This window comes from Malania oleifera, chromosome 5 (assembly GCF_029873635.1).
Source record: "Malania oleifera isolate guangnan ecotype guangnan chromosome 5, ASM2987363v1, whole genome shotgun sequence".
Lineage (NCBI taxonomy): Eukaryota > Viridiplantae > Streptophyta > Magnoliopsida > Santalales > Ximeniaceae > Malania > Malania oleifera.
The window spans coordinates 71,148,091-71,173,380 of NC_080421.1; the positions used below are offsets into that span (position 1 = coordinate 71,148,091).

At 37.1% G+C, this 25,290-nt stretch overlaps 1 protein-coding gene across 1 annotated transcript in view; it reads right to left on the reverse strand.

Moving 5' to 3' along the window:
• Positions 1 to 1,174: 1,174 nt before the first annotated feature.
• Positions 1,175 to 25,290, reverse strand: part of LOC131155615 (DEAD-box ATP-dependent RNA helicase 50) — a 35,641-nt gene continuing 11,525 nt past the window's right edge. The window contains exons 4-8 of the mRNA XM_058108863.1: positions 22,675 to 22,862; positions 4,531 to 4,744; positions 2,215 to 2,346; positions 1,965 to 2,140; positions 1,175 to 1,757 (exon numbers count right to left, since the gene is read on the reverse strand). Of these exons, the coding sequence (XP_057964846.1) occupies positions 1,526 to 1,757; positions 1,965 to 2,140; positions 2,215 to 2,346; positions 4,531 to 4,744; positions 22,675 to 22,862 (942 nt within the window). The 3' untranslated portion in view covers positions 1,175 to 1,525. The remainder of the gene's footprint in view (positions 1,758 to 1,964; positions 2,141 to 2,214; positions 2,347 to 4,530; positions 4,745 to 22,674; positions 22,863 to 25,290) is intronic.

Below are 25,290 nucleotides of genomic sequence, written 5' to 3' on the forward strand. Positions count from 1 at the left end.
GATCCACCCCAACAATACCCACACCATCCGCCGATCTACCCATACCCATAAGCCATAAGGCCCATAACCCATACCATCCCGCCATTAAATCTGGCAAAGAATCAAAACTTCTAGCCCCCATCAACGATGCCTCCTCCCCCACTGAGTCCCAAACTCCCGACCCCCATTTTCCTCTCTGTGTGGTGTTTGTCTATGACTATGTGTGGTGATTGTTGACTAGTGTGTGAATGTTCATTGTTCACAAAATCACATCACAGGAGTGTTTTTTTTTTAAAAAAACATATGATATAAAATGTTTAAATTTTTTAAAGAATAAATAAATTATATTTTTTAAAAGGGTAATTCATAAACGGGTGGGTTAGAATTTGCGTGATTGTGAGATCTGACTCATTTATGACCTGACCCGTTGTCATGAGTTAAGCTTGTTCAGGGCATTATGCTTGCCTGTGATCGCTTATCTCGTGTGCTTAGGATGAGTTTCCATCATGTAAATACTAGTGTAGGGTTATTTTCTGCTAGTAGAGTCTTTGTAAGCCAAATAAGGCAGTATGACTCCTCAATCACTTTGATGTTTCCTAATGTCATGATGATAATTACATAAAAACCTCTTTAGGGGAGGGTGAGTGTTCATCAGTCATTGTAAAACTCACTAACAATTGTCAACGTGCTTAGTCTACTTGCCTCCCTCGCTAAGTACATTATGTCAATGGAGGATTTGTTAATGAATTACGTTTGCTTCAATGTTTACTGCTTGGTTGTCATGGCTTTCATGAATTAATTAATATTTCCGCTGCTATCTGAATGAATGTTAATGAAAGTGCTTTGTGGATAAATGTCGGTAAACGATAGGCTGGCTAGTTAAGTAAGAGTACTTTAGCTAGCACCGCACGGCCCTTCACAACGGTGTGAAAAGAGGCGGACCGTGACATCCGTTTACGGTTTACAATCCGGCCTGTGAACTCGTTTTGCTACCCTAGTGAAATGTTATGAGAGAAAGAAAAAAATAAAATAAGGGATTTAAAAAGGGTAAGGAAAAATTATATAAAAAAGAGTAGCACAGGGAAATGAGATTTGAAAAATAATGAAACAATACATTGAGAAGAGTAAACAATTATATGTGATGGAGAAGAAAGGAAGTAAATCATGTGCATACAAGGGGAATGTACATTGATAGTAGGCCAAACAGAGAATTTATAAATATCAAATTAAATTTTGCAAATAATGTAATATCGGCAACACTAATTTAATCAAATAAATAACTATTGAAATGTGTGACAGACTTCTACACAACTGAATATTTATCTTCAATTCAAAAACTAGAGATTTTTCTAATCAAATACATATAAACAGCATATTACAGAGGGTAGGGTAGGACAACAGTATTCCAAAAATTCCCGCAATGCATTAAACATTATGCTGCTTGCAGATATTTGCTGCCTGGTCGATAATATCCAATATAGAAGCGTTGAACTTTAGAACTGCCAGAAGAGGTTACTTTCCTCATATATAACGCAGTTCTAACTCATCAGGTTATTTGCATATTGGGCACATCATGCAACGGGTGGCCTTTCTTGTTTCTTTCCATTATTCTCCGGGCAAGTGAAACCTGCTTGCCAACAACAAAGATGAACGCTTTTCCCCTTCCACTGGCACCTCTTGCAGTTCTACCAACCCGACGTACATACTCACTTGGATCCCGAGGGAAGTCAAAGAGTACAACTCGATCCACATTGGCAAAGTCAATCCCCCTTGATGCTCTGTCATAAATTTCAGAAGCATCAAGCTTTCTACCAGGACTCACATTTTCTATACATAAAGCAAAGCCTTTATTCTGACTTCAAACCTTTTTTTTTTTCAAATGTTTATGTTGGCATGACCTGGTAAGAAAAAACTAGGCCAGATTTCCTGCAGGCATGGCTAAACCAGATTTTAAAAAAAGGGCAGGAAAGAAAAGAAAAACCAACCTGTCAGTGCAAACCAAAAACAGAGATGCTTCTTCAGGTTGAGAATTGAGGAACGATTTCATATTTGCAAGTCGTAGTTCTGGTGCCAAAGCAGCATGAAATGGTAAAACTTGCATAAAATCTCCTCTCCTATCAAAGCGCTTCAATGCATTTTCAACTTTTCTGCATGTCTCAATCTGCAAGTGGTCAAGGACAAACGAGTTACAAGGAAATGTTAAATAGTTCCTTCATACAAAATGCTCAACCTTACCTTGTTGCAGAAGACAATTGTTTTGGAAACTTGAGTTTCCTCCACAAGCCGTAGAAGAGCCGATTTCTTATTAAGAAATGCTGTAGCTGGAGATTTTTCTGCTTCATCATCTCCACTGCAGTCTACAAGAACCTGAACATCACACCTGCTTATTAATTTTATCATGTCCATGAATTTTTAAGATTTTTGAACCATTATTCTATTCTAGTTATGTGCATTCCCGTGAACAACCATCCCATCTAAACATGGTGAAACTCAAACATTGCTGCCAGGATTATCTGGTCACCTTAGAACTTCAATGTTTATCACTAAAATAAGTCTCCCCAAGGTGATGGTGCAAGGTGAGAAACCTACCCGTGTCACAAGGTGTAAGCCTAAGGCTAATCATTTCACTTTTGGAATTTATGTGAAAGTTCACAAACTCTAATTGCCAAAAAAAAAAAAGTAAAATATATATGCATAACAATTGAATTTATAAAATTAATATACATTAAGGCATAAATATTCATTAATAGTGGATGAAATGAAATATTCATAAAATTAACAGCAAAACTGAATACAGCAATACAAATGACTGAGACTATTTGGTTACTGTTAATAAAACTTAGAAAAAAAGGATTATATAGTTGTACACACAAAACTCTATTATCATTTAAAATAAAAAATTAATTTAAGCCAAAATTTGGAGACGTAGTTTAATTTTTGTAGCTAAAAATAATTGAGAACCAGAGACTGCTGGGCTATCATAAAATTGGGAACAAGAAGAGGGAGGGGACACCATCTAAAAATATCTTTTGAAGTTCATAATGAATGTGAGACTAAACATCTGAAATGGGGAGGAAAGGTAGGTTACTTCAAAACTGGGAAAGTTTTTAGGGGAAAAAGTTTAAAGGGAAAAAAAAAATGGAAGTCTAATAGAAAGGTAAATGCAGCAAACAGTGCAGAAAGCTCTCACGCATATCAGGGGTTTGGGAAGGCAATCATGTAAACGTCCTTGCCCCTCCACATTTGGAAAGGCTGTTTCTCTGGCTTCGACCTGTCACATTCTGGTTTGAGTGTAACACCCTTATTATTGGATCAAGGCCCACACATACAAAAAATGGAACTGTTGCTTTTTGTATCTCACAAAAATGAAACCAAAGGGAGAAAATGTTTTAATGCTCAAAAACTAGTGTTCAAATTTTCATGATGTATCTCAGATTTCAAAAGCTTAAAGAACCATATAGGAACAGAATTTTTCGCAATTAAACTTCGATGAGTGGAGGAAAAGGGAATATGTACTAGGTATATTGATGTCTTCAATAATACATACAATAGAGTAATGACTAGCTTTAGGACCACAGTGGAGGGTCAAAAGGAATTTCCAATCACAATAGATGTACATTAAGGATTTGCTTTGAACCCTTATTATTTTGCATTAGCAATGGATGAATTTACTACGAGCATCCAAAATGAGACTTTCATGGTATATGTTGTTTACAGAAAACATTATCTTGATTGATGAAAACTAGGGATGGAGCAGAATCTAAGTTAGACTTATGCCAAGAATCTTTAGAATCTAGAGGTTCTTGGATAAGTAGAAATAACTATAAGACATAATATATGAAATTTCAGCCATGATAGGAGGAATATTGGAGAAAAGGTGCTGAAGAAGAAATTGAAGAAGACCTTATACAAAGTTAAAGAAGGGTGAATAAAATGGAGAAGTGCTTTGGGCGCAATGCGATAATAGAATAACCTCAAAATTAAAAGAGAACTTTATAGGATGTCTATAAGACCAACTATGCTATATGAATCAAAATATCAGACAATTAAGAAACAAAATATTCAAAAAGGAAAAAGTTTCCAAAATGAGAATGTTAGGGTGAATGAGAGGAATTCCATTAAAAGATAAATTAAGGAATGAACATGTTCGTGGTAAGTTACCCAAAGCACATGTAGAAGATAAGGGAGAGCCAGCTTACATGGTTTGGACATGTGCAACATAGGCCAAATAGTGTAATAGTGAGGAGTGAGCTCGTTATTATTAATGGTAGTAGAAGGGGTACGAATAGACCTAAAATAACTTGAAATGAGATAATAAGAATTTAATAGCCTTAAATTGTAAGAGGAAATTGTACACAATTGTGTAAATTGGAGGAAAAGAATTCATGTAGCCAATCCCATCTAGTGGGACTTAAGAGTTGGTTTGTTGTTGTCGTTGTTGTAAACTTCAATTAAACTTTGATGAGCATCAGACATATTACAAACCAAATATCCCCTCATTTTCCCATGATTGTTGCAATATCTGTGTGCATTACAAAAAAAGAAGCGAACCTCTTCAAGCCGAGGGCTTATACGATGCATACCAGGTCCCATAATTGCTTCACAATCAGGAAAAACTTCAACTACCTTGTTGAACACCTCTATTGGTAAAGTCGCAGTTACAAAGATATATTGCGTACTAACAGGTGAAGCGTTAAGTAACTTCTGTAGCGCTAGTTCAAAATCTGCATCTCTAAAGAGTACATCTACCTCATCCAAGACAGCACTGTGAACAAAGTTTTAGCAAATATTAGTGACATGGTATATCATGAATAAGATAACACATGAAAAAAAACTATGTCATATGTATGCATGCTAGAAGAGAGAGATTGCTGGGGGAAGGGAGGGGGGAGGGGGAGGGGTAGCTACAAGCTAGACAAGACCTTCATTGGCGATTGCAACTACATGTTCCCAAAACCCAAATCTGCTAAATGTTCTCAGGGAAAATCCTACATCTACTTATGAGGCTCTATTAAAATGAAAGAACAAGACACATTTTACACAGCAGGTGCTTATCTAGTCAAACTCAATATGACCACAATCAACTAGTGAATGAGAACCGACACATGGTTGCTCCCAATCAAGTAGAATGTGAATGCATAGAACAAATGGAGGTGGGCATATTTATTGGTCATGCCTTAACATGTCATACATGATTTACATAACACTAAAGATGTCATCATTTTACAAACAAACAACACAAAATTAACAAGGTTCAAGTCTTTTAGACATGAAAACAAGTTCATTACATTGATTGCATCAAAATAAAAAGATGGTTGCCTAATGCCAAACAAACATATTCCTCGTACGAGAAGTTCATTAAACTGGCAAATGTGAGATTGATGGCTCATAAAAATTAAGGATTGACACAGGGTGTGATAGCCCCATGTGGGCCAAGAGCAAGAAGCAAGCTGTCCCATATTTGGGGGAAAGTGGCGCACGCAACAATCCCCTCAACATAGACCCTTACCAAAACTAACTACCACAAAAACCACTTCCAAGAACCCATTATAAGACGGTTGGACCCCTCACTGTGTATCTGGCTTGGAGTAACGAGTCTCAATTCAACACCAATCCAACTATATTTTAAAAACAAACCTCCTACCCAAAGAAGGTACATCCAAACTACATTCTTCCCTTTTCTTTCTTTCCCTTGCTTAATTTATGCATGGAGGGTATCACCTCTGTCACACATCTGTGTTCACTATTAGGATGGCCCTTTGGAGCCACCTCACCCAAACCAAAAATTGCATCAACTATTAGTGATGCAGCCAACATTGATGTCTTCATTTCTATTTTCACTTTTTATTTATGGTATTTCTACTAGGATTATATTTTCAAGATTCTCAGTTATCATTTGGGGAACTGGTATTTTGCTCTAATTAGGTTTCTTAATTTAGTATCCTTATCTTTCAAGCATTAATGTGAGCATATAAAAGGTCCCCATGTATTAGTTTTTTATTCATATATAAATAGAATTAAGTTACCGGGCATCAGTCTAGCATCATTTGCAGGAAACAAACCGGATAGCCCTGACATGCACCTGTGCAGACATGAAATGACCAAGCTCCTCAGGGTCGTGATGATCCTCTGTCTTCTCGCTCCTCAAGGAATGTTTTGATCCACCTAATCTACATTGCAAATCCCACAGGGCCAAGCTGTGCTCCCCTTGGAGTAACTTTAGGCTATGCCGAAGCAGAATAAGGCTCTTAGCCCAAAATGTGCACATGCTCTTATCTCAAAGAGAAGACAAATCACATCACCATGAAGAGCAAAGGATAACCCACACTGGCCTAGACTGCTAGAGGCAAATGTACTCAAGTGCAAGATAGCTTTAACTTCTCATTTAAGCATCAACCTAAGCATCATTTTGGCAAAGAACCCAAGATCGTTGAAGAGCTGGGGAAAAGGACCTTTGAAGTCCAAGAGAATAACTGAAGACCCAAGCTACAGGAGCTAAAGCTCATTCTCATGCAGGAGGACACACTATTCATCCAAAAGATAGTTGAGGAACCCTTGCTAGAAGGTTCCAATGCTAGCCATGAAGCCCTGTATAACAACAATATGCACCCCATACACGACTTGAAGACTTTCAGGGCAATGATGGTTCAGCATACAGCCCAAGTTGCCATTATGTGCAATGCTTTTCCCACTACTTTGTAGAAGTCAACCTAGTCCTCATACTAGGGCACAAAGCCTACCTTAATATGTTCCTTTAACAATTTACTACCTTAATATGTTCCTTTAACAATGCCTTTTTCAGGGGGTGTCATGAAAATTTTGGCAATTGAAGGACTAAATTTCAAAACGGCATATTTGTGATTTACGAGGAGTCTTGAGGGCTTTCTTGGAGCCCAACTGGGCATTTAATGGCCTGCTCCACCATATCTTGCCAAAGCCTCAAAACAACATGAAAGATGAGTATAAAAAAATTAATAAAAAAAAAAATGGCAACAAGGGTCAGCTCACAATGCCTGGGGCTGGGGCTGCGCTGGGGTTTGGGGGGTGTGGGAGGTGGGGAGAGTATTGGATTTGTGGCACTAAAGGCAACACTAATAGACAGCAAGGGCGGCAGGCAGGTGGCACCTCTTGCTGTGCTTCTCCCACCCAACTCTCAAGGCTGAGTTGATTTCCTACTAATTTTCTCCTCAACAAGCCACTAAATTTGATGTTTCGAAGCTCCATTGGGGCACCAAGCATCAACGTTAACGGTCATGAGGAGAGAAAAGTTCGGGAAAGTTTTCCCTCATGAGCCAAGAGTGCTTAGAAAACTAAAGAAAGGCTTCAATTTGGAGGACGATCTCAAGGGATTCCCAAAAGGTGATCATCAAGCCTTAGAAGTATGGTTAGAACAATTAGACCCAAAAGGCAGCAAAGCCTCTCCGCTCAATTCAAATTTTTGCATTCTATAAGTGATCATGATAGGATGATGAGCATGTGTTGCCTTGAACAATAGTGTGTTTATACTTAATGATGTTATGTGCTTGTCTCAGGTACATATGCATGCGGTTAGGATTAATTTGGTCCTCTCTCCTTCATTGGTAGATAAACTACTTCGGATTCTCTTAATTCCAAAATGACAAGAAGGAAACTCAACAATTCAAACTCAAGTCCAAATCCACGATCAAGCTAGTCTAGGTGTTTTTTTAACTTGTACTCTTCTTGTTTTGATGTCACTCATTCATTTATCTCCCCATGATTGGTTGAACTTGTACCTTCCATGGTCAAATCAAAGTCCATTAAGATTCTAGTTTGCTTAATAAATGGAATGTTGTTTTGTAACTAGCTAATTTGTAGCTTCCTGCTTTGAATGGTGCATTCAGTTTCCCTCCATCGCCAATTTGCCAAAAGGAAGAACAAAAAGGGCAAATTTGGGTGCTCTATAGGTTTCATGTGAGATCCATTAACCTTTCCAATTTGTAACCTAATTCCTGAACCTTGGTCTTCCTTTGCATGCTTTTCCAAGTTATGGAGTCAACTTTCATGGTTTTTTCCTCATCTTTCCTAAAAAATGATAAGACTCCTCACTTGAGGAATGAGTTCCTCTTAATAAAGAATTATCCATATATGGCAATGACCTTGTAAGAATCCTATGACTAAGATGTGTAGCTAATGGATAAGATTCATAAAAGGGTTCCCACCACCTAGATAGAAGTAAGGGTCCCCATGTAAGGGCAAGCAAGCTCCTACTAGCCAAGGTCATTCAAAGTCAAAAAGCTCATGGCTGGAAGCTCCTACGACTTATCTTGAATGATTAAGAGTGGTAGCTTGTCTATGTACCAAAAACTCTTCGAAATGAATCGATAAATCAATGCCTAAATTTTATATACATATATATTTATAAGATTCTCCTCATTATCAAATAAAAGCATAATCTTTCAAAGCCCTTCACTTTTTCCCTCGAGAAAATGGGAAACTCCAAAAGAATGCAAAGCCATTTAAAGATATACAAATGTTGATGCATACACATTAGAACTTTTCAAATAATATGTGATGTTATTGACTTTGACCCAAGATGTTGGGATTTGTCACTCACCCATAATTAGGTCATATTTCCTTTGAGATGAACAAAATTGCTAATCAGGTGCTTGATCAGACCACAAGAATGACCTACTTTGTCTAGGTTGTTACAAACTTGGAATCTATAATGTCAAAACAGGATAACAAGTTGCGCTTTGGTTTTATGGAAAACTTGAGCACTCCAAACCATCTGCAACGAAGCAAATCTTACGATCACAATTAAACAAGATATGGAAAGCTAAGGTGCCGCCAAAATCAAATCCTTTGCACAGAAATGCTGCATTGTGGCACTAACCAATCGCCATAGAAGAGGAAGGAATACTGATGCCCTCTGTCAATTTTTCTAGTTGTTAGGGAGTGAAAATGTAATGGGGTAAATAGGGGAGAGAGAGACTGCTCTAATTGAGTTCTCCAGGGATTTATATTTTTGAAGAGATCTTACTTGCACGCATATTGTATACTTCCGTGCAGCAAACTTCGTGGCAGGCACAGGGCCTTGTTCGATGTGGCTCAAAGAACTCAACCTATCATATTCTTGGTGTGACCTTACTTGCACAGATATCATACACTTGCGCGCAGCAAACTTAATGGCAGGCACGGGGCTTCATTTGGCGTGCCTCAAAGGACTCAATCTATCCTATTCTTGAAGTGACCTTACTTGCATGCATATCGTACATTCGCCTGCAGCAAACTTAGCTGCAAGCACAACATAGGGCCTCGTTCAATGACCTCAAAGTACTCAACCTATCCTATTATTTACATGACTACACTTGCACGTCATAGGATGAAGTGACTTCACATGCATACAGAACGTGCCCTCCCGTGCATCTAAAAGATTTGCACACTAAATTATATATGGTTGTTCAATGTTGTCCTACCAACAACTTCCTTCTTTCAAAGTTCAAAACTTGATTATCAGCTATTAAGTAATTTAAGTTGGAGATAAGTATTATAAACTACATTTTATTAAACATTATTATATTAAGATAATGCTCTAATATGATTAGTATGACTATATTATAGTTTTAATTTTTTTTCTCCTCAACAATAACGTTCAGATGTCCATAGAGTTGCAAATTTATTCAAAATCATGGATCGTTATTGGGCACTTGAAGAAGGCTTAGAGTACTAGCTAGACCCAACTGAGCGATTTTTTCGTGAATGGATGCAAACAATGGAAGAAGAGTGAGCTTATAGACTAAATTAGCAGTCAGTCCTCATAGGAAGTTTGAGAGTTGTCAATGTTCCAGCACCACAAAAAATAACAGTCACAATGCTGAGAGAAAATCCTTAACAAATTTGGATGGGACTAAATTGCATAAGGGAGGAGAACAACCTCATGTCTATGCGGCTTATGTGTTCGAAATGGTTAAGTGTATCACGTCAAGCGTCAACAGCTAGGAATAGACAAAGAGTCCAAGCTTGTGCATGATGGCTTCATGAATGTATGTCAAATAGTCCCATGCCGGATGAAGAGGTTCCATAATTCTTGTTCCAATGAGAAATGAGATGAAATCGTTAAAATAAAAAAAAATGAGAATTGAGGTTAATGTTTAAGGTTAAAGAAGTTGTATTTACACTTGTTTTAAACTAATGCAAGATGGTTCTCGTATTTAGACCTAAATTTGAGATAAATCTATGAAATATTTCATGCATATTAAGAAAAATATGAAATGTAGTACAACGGCCATAATTGAAAAATAATTGAATGATAATTGAACAAATTCTAAAGTGTGTATTCATTGCAATAAACAAAACTGTTTGTGACCACTTTGAGAACCATGACTAGACAAATCTTGTCATCATAGTGAATACACACAAATCTCCAACTCATAAAATTAAGAACTATAATTGAATAATATAACCAATATGGAGAGCCAAACTACCAAGATGAAAATACTTGTCAATATGGACTAGTAGAGCCACACTTTTTAGTATGCAAGTAGGTCTCGCTCATTTTCACCCTACCTAGGGTTCAATTTTGAAACCTCCAAAATGAAAGTACCAAATTTTAACCATTGAATGTCTCCTAAGGGGCATTTTTCATGCATTAATTAACTTACCACATGTGTCTAAGCACTTTATTACAAGTAATTTTTTTTTGGATTTGTATGTTGATGAACTTACCAATGGCAGTCGTTTGTGGGATTGAATGTCTGGTAGGAAATCACCACCATAATTATATTAAGCACTGGAGGACATCCACTTCACAATGGAGATTTGATTTCTCCATTGAACATGGTAGTGCAATACTTGCTTCTATATTGGGCCACAACCAAATAGCTGAAAAATCTATGACTATCCTTTTCAAATATCAAGTAGATGGGATCCTTGCCATCCATCCAAACCAGAATTATACCTTATCAAATCCATTGAGCCATCACTTTGCCAATATTCAAGGACACCTTTTGAAGACTACAGCTTATTAGCATTGGATTGTGGGAAACAATGGTAAGAGCATAGATAGTATGCCCAATGACTTAGAGAAGCTCGACTTCTATTACATTCATCACATCTGGCGATGAGCTACTTCCATCAAAGTAGACCTCCATGTAGTTAATTCTCACACTAAAATAGTTCATCCATCTTTTCAAATGGAAAGTCTATGTTGAGTATGTGAATAAAATAATAGCCAAACAAATCTTTATAGGCCATGAATTTGAGTGTTATAATTGAGATGGTTCAAAAAAGAGATAATGTTATCATCTTATTGGTTAGTCAAAGAACTACTCTCTAGAAGAAAATTGAGGCGTAATTATAGAATGATAGAAACTTCCCACAAAAATGATAAAATAGAAGGATTATTAAAAGATAAAAAAAAAATCAATTAGATAAACCATCCAAAGAAATAGTTGTTAGGAGAAAAATCAAGAAGTTATTAGAAGATAGAAGAACTTGCCACATAAGTGATTGATTAAAGGGTCATAAAAAATCAGTTACTTATAACACCACTCAACTAGATCATCACTCAAAGAAATAGTCACTAAGTGAAAATCAAGGAATAATTAAATAGTCCATTGCCACACAAGTGATGAAAATAAAAAAAGATCTCGTATGACCCACTTCATTGGAAATGAGAGCAACTACTTCATGAATAATAAAGCTTGATCATGGTAAATACAACATAACAAATTGGTTAATTGATAAAATAAGAAGTGATCATGTACTATGTGTATAGCAAAAAGAAACATCTTCTAAAAACAAAATATAAATTGTATAACATTTCAAATACATAATTATTAAATTTATAGCAAGATCCTCACAATTAAATATCTATATTCTAAAATTAAAATATAAAATTTATAATAGCTTAATATAAGATCTCAATAAATTTATCTTTAAACCATTACCAAAAACAATTAAAAAAATACATAAAGATTTTAAAATACTTGATAGTAAAATGTCTACACAAACTACAAGATATTTAGAAACCAAAACCTTTTTTTGATGTTATAAAAAATTATCCTCTTAATTGTTGATTGTAGAAATTATCACAATAAATGTGTCTTAAGGATCGAATGCCCCAGTAAAAAATTAAATAGATTTTCTTTTAAAATCAATAGACTTGCCACTAACCTTTTTGTGACACTTTGAGAACCATGACTAGACAAATTCTGTCATCATAGTGAAAACACTCAAATCTCCAGCTCATGAAATTAATAACCATATTGAACAATAACCAATATGACTAAGAAACATAAGACCCCCATTAGAAGCATGGACACAAGCAGTGCTGAGAATGGACGCAAGCCGCGCTGAGAATGGACACAAGCAGCCCTGAGAATGGAATTTCAGGTAATGCGGGTGATGGTGGCAACAATGGATGTTACAATATTCCCAACTTCACAAGTGACTTGAATTGGGATGATTCTGTGCTATGATCCATGGAAAGAAGCAGAGAAAATGATCATGGGAAGATGTTTTCCAGTTTAAGTGCATTGGAAGCTCAGGTAATGGATGCAGAATTGCAGACCATTTGCTCAAGTGTCTAAATTTAATCATTCAGCTTAACGGTAAACTCCATCCAACATCTTTCTCATCTACTCTCTTTCTAGCTTTTATTATCCACATCCTCTGGTAACTAAATAATGTCTTAGTCCACTATTGTCAAGATTCCATTTCAAATGATTTAGTCTGGTCCATCCTATAAGAGGACACACTGCACAACCAGCTTCGAATCACATGCTCAACATGAAGATCTAGACACAAGTGGGTTGACGTGCATGGGCCATGCAAAACCCACTGGATGAAGCAGCAAGTATAGTTAAATCTCGGCGGTTCAAAAAGTGAGTTTTAAGTAAAATTCACTACACCATCATGTGAGTTTTAACCAAATCTCACCACATCATCTAGTGAGTTTTGGTCTCTATGTCATCATCAATCGCCCCACATACGCACACATGCAAAACTCGCTGGACCATCCACTGAAATTTGGCGACACATCAATTCGAGAAAAAAAGCTCAGTGCAGATGATTTTTCAATAATTTACAATAAAATAATATTAATTTAGAAAGAAACTCAAGTTTCTCCAACGTAGTCAGTCGAGCATTTCGCAACAGCCCAAGCAATATGCAAGTCTTGGACTCTGTGAATGAAATTCAGCCCTGGCCCTATGATTTCAAATCATCAAGGAACTAGAGTAGATTGTCCTGGATATCCAATATCAAAGCAAAGAACTGCTTCACATATTTTCTTACTCTTGCAATGTGCTTAAAATCTCGTAACTTGTGGTGAGCACCAGTCACCATTTTCAAGAAAGAATTGTGTGTTGAGATCTATGGCCAACCTTGAGAGAGAATGAAGAAAAAGTTGGGCTGTTGCGAGTGAATGAGAAGTGGAGGTTCGCCATGTTCATGGAGGACGATAATCCCAAAGGTTCCTGCAGTTTTTTGAGAAAATTTGAAGATTAATTTAAGAGTGGTTGATATATGCTCAAGAATGGAGGGTTCTATTTTCTTTTTCGTAGAATCCAAGACTTTTGAATTCTCGGTTGAGGAGGGTGGTTCTTCTTTCATCTTACGCATTTTTAGAGAAATCGATACTCTCTCTGATCAGTTTGCATGGGCAGAGAGAGTGCAAAATGTTTTCTAGATATTGTGGAGGAGCTAATGTCCAATGTAATTCCTGGTAATTTTGCACAAATATTCAGAGATGGTGAGAAAGTATTTATTTTGCAGTTGGGATCCAATGCACATGGTTGTTTTTTAATGATCTTGGAACTTATTCATGGCCAATGGAAAGGATTTCTGGTGGTGCCAGAAGGAAAACTGGGCAGTGGGTGGAGAGGGTTTGGACTTCATCTTCGGAAAGCCATTGCTCCTGAGACGTTAGCCAGCAAACAGTCCTTAGCCAGCAAAAAGACATCCAAAACTTTTCTATTGGCAGCGGTGGAGGGGGGTCGGAGAGACGATGGTAGCAAGAATGGAAAGCAATTAATGCCATATTCTCAAAATTCAAAATTGAGAAATTACAGCCATGATATACGTGATTTGAGTACTGGGAAGAAACAAGCAAAATCAAAGGCTAATGTTTCGGTGGAACTTACTGAGAACGTTAGTGGTAACACAAATGTATCTCTGAACATAAGCCTCAGATTACATAGTGGGCCAGATGGAGAATGGAAGGTAATATGGTCCAAAGTTACTCAAGCTCAGGAAATGGGTTGTACAAATAAGATCAAGGAAAACAATAAAAATTTTAAGCCCAAAGCTCCCTTCAAGCCAAAGCCCATACCCAAGCCCAAGCCCATCTCAATCTGGCAGTCCAAACCAACACAAGCCCTTCAAAACAACAAGACCCAAACTCCAAAATCGTCATCTTCAGCCTTGGGGAGGTCAGCGAGAAGGGGCGATGCTATGGTTTTCGATTCGAAGTGATCTGAAGTTGATCACCGAAGCGAGTCGATGCTAGCACAGTCGATGAAATCTTCCGATGACATTGGAACTGACAGTACTAGCACCGATGAGTCCGATAATGAGCTCTTAGGCTCCGTCAAGATCATTCAATTGATTCTTCAAGAACATTCCGGTAATATTTTCAGGAAGTGGGGAAATTCTGAGCAATGGGTGCTTGTGCTGTGAGATGGAAGAAGATTTGCAGTTCCAATTCAAATTTCTTTGCCGCCTGATGAAGTCACAAAGGGTTTGGAAGAGCAAAACCAAGTGTCCTTGGTTCCGTTGAAGTCTGCAGATATTTTGGAGGATTGGGCCTTGAACAATGATACAGAGGTTGTTGAGCTACCTAACAAGAGGGGCTGTCACCTTTCGCAGTGGAACCACTAGCCTATTCTTTACCCTTGACTATGGAAGGACAGGAAGTTGTGGATGTGGAGAGTCCAGTGAGGGAGTACATTATTCCGAGTGGTTCCAAAGAAGATTTAAAGGGTTTGAAAAATTTCTGGGCATGTCCTTACAAGGTTTGGAAAATCAAGTAATCGTTTTTTTGCTGACGGTTGAGGTTGAATTACACCGTAGGGCTACTTTGGAAAAAAATGCACGTGACTTGAAGAGAACTAGTGCGAAAGGTTTAAGAGAACTGAAAGGTTTATTCAGTTCAATTAATTATGGTTCTACTTCATCTAGGCGCAGTGGAATTAATAGGGAGCGGGCTCTCTCTGTTTCTAAATGAATTTGAAAATACTTTCTTGGAATATCGGAGGATTGAATGAGGTTGAGAAGAGGCTTCAAATTCATAATTTGTTGCGTACATGGAAACCTGATATCGTATGTTTGCAAGAGATTAAACTTGAATGAATTACTAGAGGAATTGTCCGAAGTATATGGAGTTGTCCTTATGTAGACTAGTTGTATTTACGTTCAAAAGGTGCTTCTAAAGGTATTGTTTTGATGTGAGATCAAAGGGTAGTGGAAAAGGTGGAGGAAGCAATGGGGTATTTTTTTGTTTCATGCAAATTTAAAAATGTTGGTGATCAATTTGAGTGGGCTTTCACAGGTGTTTATGGGCCAAATTTTAACAAGAGGAGTAGGAAAATGTGGGAGGAGCTGGCAAGGCTTATTAGTTGGTGGGATTTGCCATGGTGCCTAGGAGGTGATTTTAAAATTATTCGCTTCCCATCAGAAAGGCTAGGGGTTGTAAGTTATACTTGTGCTATGCATGAATTTTCGAATTTTATCTCTTTTCATGGGCTGATGGATATATCTATGGAAGGAGGCCTTTACACCTGGTCCAATTCTTCCTCCGCTTCTAAAATAGATCGGTTTCTTTTCTCTCTGTTCTTGGCGGATTACTTCACTCAATTTTCATAGAGAAGGCTGTCCAAAATACTTTTTGATCACTACCCAATTCTGTTGGAGGAGGGGAGTCATCGGAGAGGTAGAACTCCTTTTCGCTTTGAAAATATGTGGTTGAGGGTGGAGAACTTTGTTGATAAAGTGGTGGGCATCCTATTCGTTCCAAGGAAATCCTAGTTTCATACTAGCTAAGAAATTGGCAGCACTGAAATTGGATTTAAAAAGGTGGAACGAGGAGGAATTTGGGAATGTCACTGTTAAGATACAGCAACTTTGGAACAAATTGAATGACTTGGATGTTAGAGAGGAAACTCATCCTTTAACAGCTGAGGAAAAGTTAGAACAAGCTACTCTCCGCACCAATATTGAAAAGCTCACCCTTTTAGAAGAGATTAGTTGGAGGCAGAAGTCTAGGGTGTTACATTTGAAGGAGGGGGATGCAAATACCAAATTTTTCCATAGAATGGCTAATTCTAATAGAGCAAATAATGGTTTTACGAGCCTTGTGATTGATGGTGCCTTGTCTTCCGATCAAGGTATGATTGATGATTACATCACTCAATTTTTCATGAATTTATATTCTGAGCAACAAGTTAGTCGATCATTCCCAAAAGTCTTAGTATTTCCAAGAATATCTAGTGATAATGCAGATTGGCTAGATTGACCATTTGAGGAGGCAGAAATTTTTGATGTCATAAAAAATTTTAATGGTGATAAATCGCCTAGACCAGATGGATTTACAATGGCTTTCTTCCAAGCTTGCTGGGGGATTCTCAAACTTGACCTTATGGCTGTGTTCCATCATTTTTTTTGCTAAAGGCCAGTTTAAGAAAAGCCTGAATGCTACTTTCATCACTCTTATTCCTAAAAAAAATGAAGCAATTGAAGTAAAGGATTTTCGCCCTATTAGTCTTATTGGGGGGGTTTATAAGATCATTGCTAAGGTCTTAGCCACCAGACTTTGCACGGTTATGGAAGATATAATTTCAACTTCACAAAATGCTTTTGTGAGGAACAGGCAGATTCTTGACCCTGTACTTATTGCTAATGAATGCCTTGATAGTAGATTGAAAACTGGGGTGCTAGGGCTACTTTGCAAATTAGATGTTGAGAAGGCTTTTGATCATGCAAATTAGGGTTTTCTTATGAAGTTACTAGAACGGGGTGTGTTCTCTGCCAAATGGAAGCAGTGGATGTTCTTTTGTATATCTACAGTTCGTTTCTCCATTCTGATAAATGGCACTCCTTGTGGGTTTTTTTAGAGCTCTAGGGGGTTAAGACAAGGTGACCCATTGTCTCCTCTATTTTTTGTCTTGGTTATGGAAGCCCTGGGGAGAATGTTGGATAAATCTGTCTATGATGGTCACATGTCAGGCTTTGGTGTGGGGCATATAGAGGGAAGAGCTTTGGTGGTGTCTCAGCTTCTCTTTGCGGACGATACTCTAATATTTTGTGACGTTGATCGGGATCAGATTTTGTTTCTCCGTGTGATTGTTATGTGGTTTGAGGCGGTCTCTAGTTTAAAGATAAATTTGGGCAAGTCAGAGTTGGTTCCTGCTGGTACGGGTGTTTAATTTTGATTTATTCTTGCACGTCCTTGGCTGTAAACAAGGTAATCTTCCTATGAAATAGTTGCGTCTTCCTTTGGGAGCCAACTTCAAGGATAAGACAATATGGAATCCAATTTTGGAGAAGATAGAACGAAGGTTAGCAGGGTGGAAACTTTTGTACTTATCTAAGGGAGGTAGAGTTACGTTAATTAAAAGCACTCTATCTAATTCACCCACTTACTTTCTATCTTTATTTCCTATTCCAGCTGCTGTGGCTAACCGTATTGAGAAACTTCAAAGGAATTTTTTATGGGGTGGCATTGGTGATGAACCAAAATTCCATTTGGTTAAATGGGATACTGTTTGCTCTCCCATTTTTTCGGGTGGTTTGGGGATAAGGAAGATAAGACAGTTTAATGAAGCTTTGCTTGGGAAGTGGTTATGGAGATTTGGGATGGAAAAGGCTGCTTTTTGGAGGCAAGTGATAGAGGTGAAATACGGCTGTGAATGGGTTGGTTGGTATACTAGGCCTGTTAATGGTCCACATGGTGTTGGTTTGTGGAAAAATATTAGTCGGGGATGGCCTTCTTTTTCTGGCCATGTTCTACACGACATTGGAAATGGGTCTAAGGTGAAATTTTGGCAAGACCATTGGTGTGATGAGACGTCTCTTGCAGTCAGCTATCCTGATTTGTATAGATTTTGCAGAGATAAAGAAGCTAGCGTGGAAATCTGATAGAGAGAAGGGTTTCTTGGTTAAAGATTATTATGGTATTTTAATGGGCTCCAACGACAGTGGCTTTCCTTGGAAAAGTATTTGGAAATAGAAAATTCCATCTAGAGTAGCTTTTTTCGTTTGGACTGCTGCTTTAGGGAATTACTTAACGATTGACAATTTACGAAAAAGAAAGGTTTGGATATTGGATTGGTGCTACATGTGCAAGTGTAATAATGAGACGGTTGATCATCTTTTCATTCATTGTCCGGTTGCAATGGACTTGTGGGTTACGGTGTTGGATTTGTTTGGAGTGAGCTGGGTTATGCTGCAATCTGTAGTGGGACTTCTAGCATGTTGGCAAGGCAGATTTGGTCGTTATCGAAATGGGTTTATTTGGTTGATAGTTCCTCATTGTTTATTGTGGTGTCTTTGGAGGGAGAGAAATAGTAGGTGTTTTGAAGATAAGGAAAGATCCATTTCATACCTAAAGCTATTTTTCTTTACAACTTTGATGGATTGGTTGGCTGCTTTGCGAAACCGATCATTTTCTTCTGTTTTTGAGTCACTAGATTCTTGTAATTTCTGTTTTTGAGTTGTTTACCCCATGTACACTCCTTGAGTATTTGGTGTTCATTTTGATATCAATAAATTTATTACTTATCAAACAAAAATTGTGCATTGAGCTCTCTTCTCAAGTCTTCCTATGTATCAATCGTACATCGGCCATTTCAGATTCCATCATACTTGATATGCCACTACACCTTAATGCCTCCACTTGAGTACGTCGTAGGCATGGCTACTTTTGCTTCATCTGGGTCGACCCTAACCATGCAAGAACATTATACCATGTTGAAAAAGAATTTCTTTAGTTGCTTATTGTTAAAGCTTGATATATATTGTTGGCCCACAACCTTACAGCTTAAGCTTTTAGGTAAACTTAAAATCTTACATGGTATCAAAGCTGGTTACCAAGAGGCCATAGGTTCTAGTCTTTTTGTTTGTGTTTATTGCGTGGTGTTTAAAAATTATTGTACTCCCCATGATAGGTGTTACTTATCAATTGTTTATCCCTCCGTGTGCAATCGAGCTGCACATGCAGGGGAGTGTTAAAGCTTGATATACATTGTTGGCCCACAACCTAACAACTTAAGCTTTTAAGTACTATTCTAACACTTAGCATGATGGGAACCACAAAATGCTCATGGTATTGGTGGCCTTGCTCTGCTATATTCTACCCCCATAGAACTCGCATTTCCAAAATCATAACCAAAAGCTTCACCTTGGCAATAAGCTTCACTGCCTCATGTCGTAAGGCTTTCACTGAACCATAATTTTTTTTCCATAATTCATCAATGGAACCTTGTTGCTATTAGGATCCCTCTAATACACCAACATGGTTCGTAAGTTGGGTCACCTCTATGGCCACCCCATTGATAGTCTTAACATGTGACTCTATCAAATCGAGTCTCTTCATGTTAGTGCACAACACAATTCTCCCACCCATGTTTCATATGATCACAAAAACTAAAGGCAACTAGGAAGCAATAAGCTAAGCTATAATACCAATTGTTGTAGATAGACCACTTCACATTGTGTGAAGGACCATGTAACACTAGTACCACAAAGCTTAAAGTTGTCAACGGAACAGCAAAGAGCAAAGCAAAAGATTTCTTTCCTAACTTCAGCCACATTTATTTCCTTATATTTCAATTCATTATTTTGTACAGTTAGCATATATTTAGTTCACATGTATAGGGCTTGACAGATTATAGTTTACTTGTATAGGGAATCATCTTAGACCTTATTTATTTTCCATATATAATATACATAACACAAGGCCAATTGATTCGGCCATTCAAAAAATATTTGACATTGTATCAGAGCTTTGGTTGCCAAGAGGTACTGGGTTCTAGTCTTGTTGCCCGTCTTTATTCTATGGTGTTATTTATCATTTGTTTATCTCTCCACATGTTGTCGGGCTGCACGTGCGTGGGAGTGTTAAAGCTTGATATACATTGTTGGCCTAGAACCTATCAGCTTAAGCTTTTAGGTAAAGTGGTAATCTAACATGGTATCAAAGCTCGCCTTGTTGCACTTGGGAATAATCAGGAATATGGTGTCAATTATGAAGAGACCTTTGCTCCTGTGGCTAAGATGACTACTGTTCGTATGATTCTGGCTATTGCTGCTTCCAGTAAGTGGCCACTACATCAGATGGATATCAAGAATGCTTTTCTTCACGGGGATCTTAAAGAGTGTATTTATATGAAGCCACCCCCGGGCTCGTTTCCCTCTCCAACTTCACATGTGTGTAAGTTTCGTCGTTCTCTTTATGGTCTCAAACAAGCTCCGAGGGCCTAGTTTGATAAATTCTACACAACTTTATTACTATTTTCATTCAAGCAGAGCAAGTATGACACTTCATTGTTTCTTCGGAAATTAGACATGGGTATTGTTGTTCTTTTGGTTTATGTTGATGATATTGTGATTATTGGTTCCAATTATGCTTTAGTTGCTCAGCTCAAGACTCATCTCTCAAAGACCTTTCATATGAAAGATCTTGGGTCTCTCACATATTTTCTTGGTCTTGAGGTAAATCGTAGTCCCTCGGGTATTTTACTCAATCAACATAAGTATGCTAATGACTTGGTGCCTACAGCTCGCTTTCAGAAGGGTACTTCTGTTGATACTCCCATGGAATTAAATGTCAAGTTTCACAAAAAAGAGGGTGATTTACTTGCTGATCCCTGTTTATAACGGAAGTTGGTGGCCAGTCTTGTCTATCTCACCATTACTAGACTAGACATTTCTTTTGTTGTACAGCAAGTCAGCCAATTTCTTCAAACTCATCGTCATCTTCATTTGGCTGCTGTCCGTAGGAAAATACGCTATGTTTAGGGCACTTCTAGGCGTGGCTTTTTCTTCCCTGCAGGCAATTCTACTCACCTTGCTGCTTATAGCGATGCTAATTGGGCTAGTTGTGCGGATACACATCGCTCCGTCACTGGTTGGTGTGTGTTCTTAAGTGATGCATTGATCTCTTGGAAGAGTACGAAGCAAGACAGATTTTCTAAGTCATCAATGGAATCTGAATACCGGGTGATGTCTCTTGCTTGTTCTGAAATTATTTGGCTTTGAGGCTTGCTTGCTAAGCTAGATTTTTCTAAGACCGATCCTACATTTCTACATGCCAATAATACGAGTGCTATCCAGATCATGGCCAATCCTATCTATCATGAGTGCATGAAGCATATTGAAGTCGATTGTCACTCTATCCGTGATGCATTTGAAGCTCTTGGTATCACTCTTCCACACATTTCCATTGAATTACAAATTGCGGATATCTTCACCAAGGCTCTCACTCGTCATCAACATTGCTTCCTAAGTGGCAAATTGATGCTTGTTGATCAACCCGTATCAATTTGAAGGGGGTTGTCAACAGAACAGCAAATAGCAAAGCAAAAGATTTCATTCCTTACTTCAGCCCACATTTATTTCCTTATATTTCACTTCATTATTTTGTACAATTAGCATATATTTAGTTTACATGTATAGGGCTCAACAGATTATAGTTTACTTGTATAGGGCTAGAATCATGCTAGACCTTATTTACTTTCCATGTATAGCATTCTAGTAAAGTTTACATACAATATACAGAACTCAAGGCCAATTGATCCGGCCATTCACAAAATATTTGACAAAAGTTTACTGTGAACTCACCACATACACAATAAGCAATAAGTAATCATGAACACAAGTCACATGGCGAATAACCTAATTGCAAATGGCAAAACAACATAATTCATCTTATTACACCTTCATACTTCGTAGGAAATTTGAGTTAACAAGGGAGGCAAGTACTCCAAGTAGGCTAAACATGTTTATAGTAGCTAGTTAGTTTTACAATCATTGATAAATATTCACCCACTCCTGAAGAGTTTTCTATTCTAGCAAAAGAAGACATCATTATGCACAAGGAGTCATATTTCTCTTTTTTTCTAGGTAGCTCCTCAACTTCAAAGATAAAACCCTACACTACTATATACATAATGGTTATCCACCAAATAAGCATGAGACAATCGCTCATTGGCAAGTATAAGGCCCTAAACAAGCTTGGCTTGTGATACTAGTGGATGAGATTCAAGGTTGCACCTAGATATCCCGTGCTCTCTCCCTCAACTTTTGAAGTTTTGTGATGATGATCTTACAAAAAAAAAATGATAACTGAACAATGTTGTGTGAGGTCATGTGCAAGGCACTACTCTTACAGCAACAATCCCCTTCCAAAAAATGAAACAAAAAAAAATTGCATTTTTAGGCATCATTCAAATCACTAATCTTATACCTTCTCTTAGCATGGAGAAAATGATGATAAAGTGCGTCCATAACTCAATTGCACAAAGATAAGTGACATACTGCTAAACAAAAGATCCGAAGCTGATAATAACATCAGTTATGATGCAGTCATTAGCTATATGTTTAGAAGCAAGAGGAAACGGTGACATTAGTTTCATAAAAAAATTAATTAAAAATATTAAACAAAAAGTAAAGTGAAATCCTCATTGGGCCTAAAGTTAGCAAAGAAAATGACCACGTTTGAAGTAAAAAATGAGTTACCATCTAAGGTTTGTAAACTGCAAGAAGCCTTCATTGATTAGGAACATTAAACGACCAGGTGTTGCTATTAGAACATCTACATCTTGCTCAAGATTTTCCAATTGAGTCCTTTGTCGAAAACCACCGGTTGCAACCATAGATCGGAATGGAACCCCAAATTTTGACATCGATCGACAATTATTTAAAACCTGCAAATTTTATGCCTTCCATTAAAAAAAAATCCCAATTTCATTTTGATTGAGAAGGCTGTAAGAATAGGCAAATATCCAATCTCCTCACACTTAGATGCAAATTTGTGGATGATAGAAATCTCTCTCTTTCTCAGCATCTTTTCTTTTTTCTATCTATTAACAGATCACTTAACACCACTATATAAAAGCACAAAGTAGTCATAGATGATAACCCAATATTTTAGATTTTTCTCCCCAATATATAGGCATTGGGATAGTAGTCACTACTTATATGAAGGTACATTATAAAAATAATTTTAAATCATTTTTGCCGCACAAATCAAAGAGTAATCATATAAGGCACTAACCTAGTTGGTGTAATGAGAAAAACATAATTAAACTTATGTCAACCTTGGAAAGGGTAATTGAACAAAGATAGTGACTAGAAAATGAAGGCTTGAAAAAATCGACTGTGTATTATGCTCAAGGGAACAACAATGGAGGGTATATATCAATTAAAAAGACTAATGAAAATGTTAGGAAACAAAATGAATTTGCACATGGTTTTTATTGACCTAGAGAAAGCCTCTGCAAGGGTGCCCAAGAAAGTTTTCATGGTGGATTTTACAAAGGAAAAAAGTGGGTAGCAGATGTACAGAAATTATTAAAGATATATACAACAGGGATAGAGACTAGTGTTAGGACTATATAAGTAGATACTAGCAAATTCCCAATCACAATACGTCTACATTAACAATCTGTTTTTACTTTAGTTATGGATGAACTTATTAAACACATCCAAAATGAGGTTCTTTAGATGATATTGTCCTAATAGATGAAAGTAAAGTTGGAGTAGAATCTGAGCTAGAAATACGATGAAATGCTTCAAAATCTGAAGATTTCAAGACAAGTAGAAAACAAGTGTAATGCGTGAAATGCAATTTTAGCAATTTTAGGAGGAATAGTAAAGGAGACGTTAGATATGACAGTCAAGATATTACAAGATTTTTTTTTCATGGATCTATTGTGTAAGTAGAAGGAGAAATTGAAAAATGACATATATATATATATAAGTGAAGTGAACTGGGTAAAATGTAGGAATGCAAATAGCACATTAGTAAGCATATAATACCCCTATGCAAACACAAGTTCGATAAACTTATTGTGTCCAAATAACAAATAAAATAAAAATTTTGAATACTACTCATAACTCCTAAGGGCTGTAAATACCCAATTGCTTTCAAGGACGCCTTTATCTCTCAAAATACTGAAGGTCCACAGCCACCACTAAAGAACTTCAAGCTATCAAAACAATCATTTCTGATCTTGATGAACCTGGATAAATTGGCATATTTATTGCATTCTAAGAAAACCTATATGTGTTGACAAAGGATCTGTAAACTAACACAAACTAAACTATAGTTGTAAACAATGACAGGAGGTTAACCAATTCAGTCGGGATAAGCGGATTTTCAGATAAAATCCCAAATGCAACAGCGCGATTAGTAATATTTTCACCATTAAATATGCCACAATGTCTGCTGCAATCAAACCTTGCCTTTAAATATAAGTTAATATTAATGAATTCCACTGTTAAAACTCTCAAAAGAATAAAAAAAAATCTCAGTTTGACTAGCCATAGAATGTACCTCTCCCCCCACCCCCCCCCCCCTTCCCAAACAAACTGTGTAAAGACAGCATTTGCAAAGAAAAGCAAAATCCCTTAATTCCTATCTTACAAAACTGTAATAAGATTACACGCTAGAGGTGAGCCTAGAGCCTCCCGGCTTCTCCAAAGAAAGTCTAATGACATTGGAAGTCCCTCTGTAAAACCCAGTTAGTAGCACAAAAACCAAACACATTGAAGAGCTCATCCCATAACAGAGATCTAAGACCCTACCCCCTAGGGCCTATAAACTGAACAAAACACACAAATAATTGGAAAGGTACTATAGCATTATTCCATTTTAGGGTTTGTGTAATATAACATTATTAAACCAGAGAAATAAATAAATGTGAAATAAAACTATTCTAGCATTTACCCAATGTATTTTCATTTTTTAATAAAAGGACTTTATTATTAAAAAAAAAAAGGATTTTATAAAAAAAAAAATTAGAGCCTATCAATCCCATGGACTATCAAAATCTTTTACATTTTACAACTAATTAACTTGAATTAAGCTATCATTATTATTTTTTCTCTATACTCTGCTTCTTAATATTTCTTATTAGGTTTAGGATGGATAGCTTTGATGAGGCTGTTGAAGCTGAAAATTCAAGGCCAATGTTATAGCCAGATTTTATTTTTTTTTTTCTTACATTGAGATCATATGGCTCAGGTTATGCCAAATGGATTAGCATTTGAAACCATTCTAGCAAGTGACTTTTACAAAGCTCCACAGCCCAGATGGAAGACCATTCTAGGAGAATCTCTGTAAACTCTGCA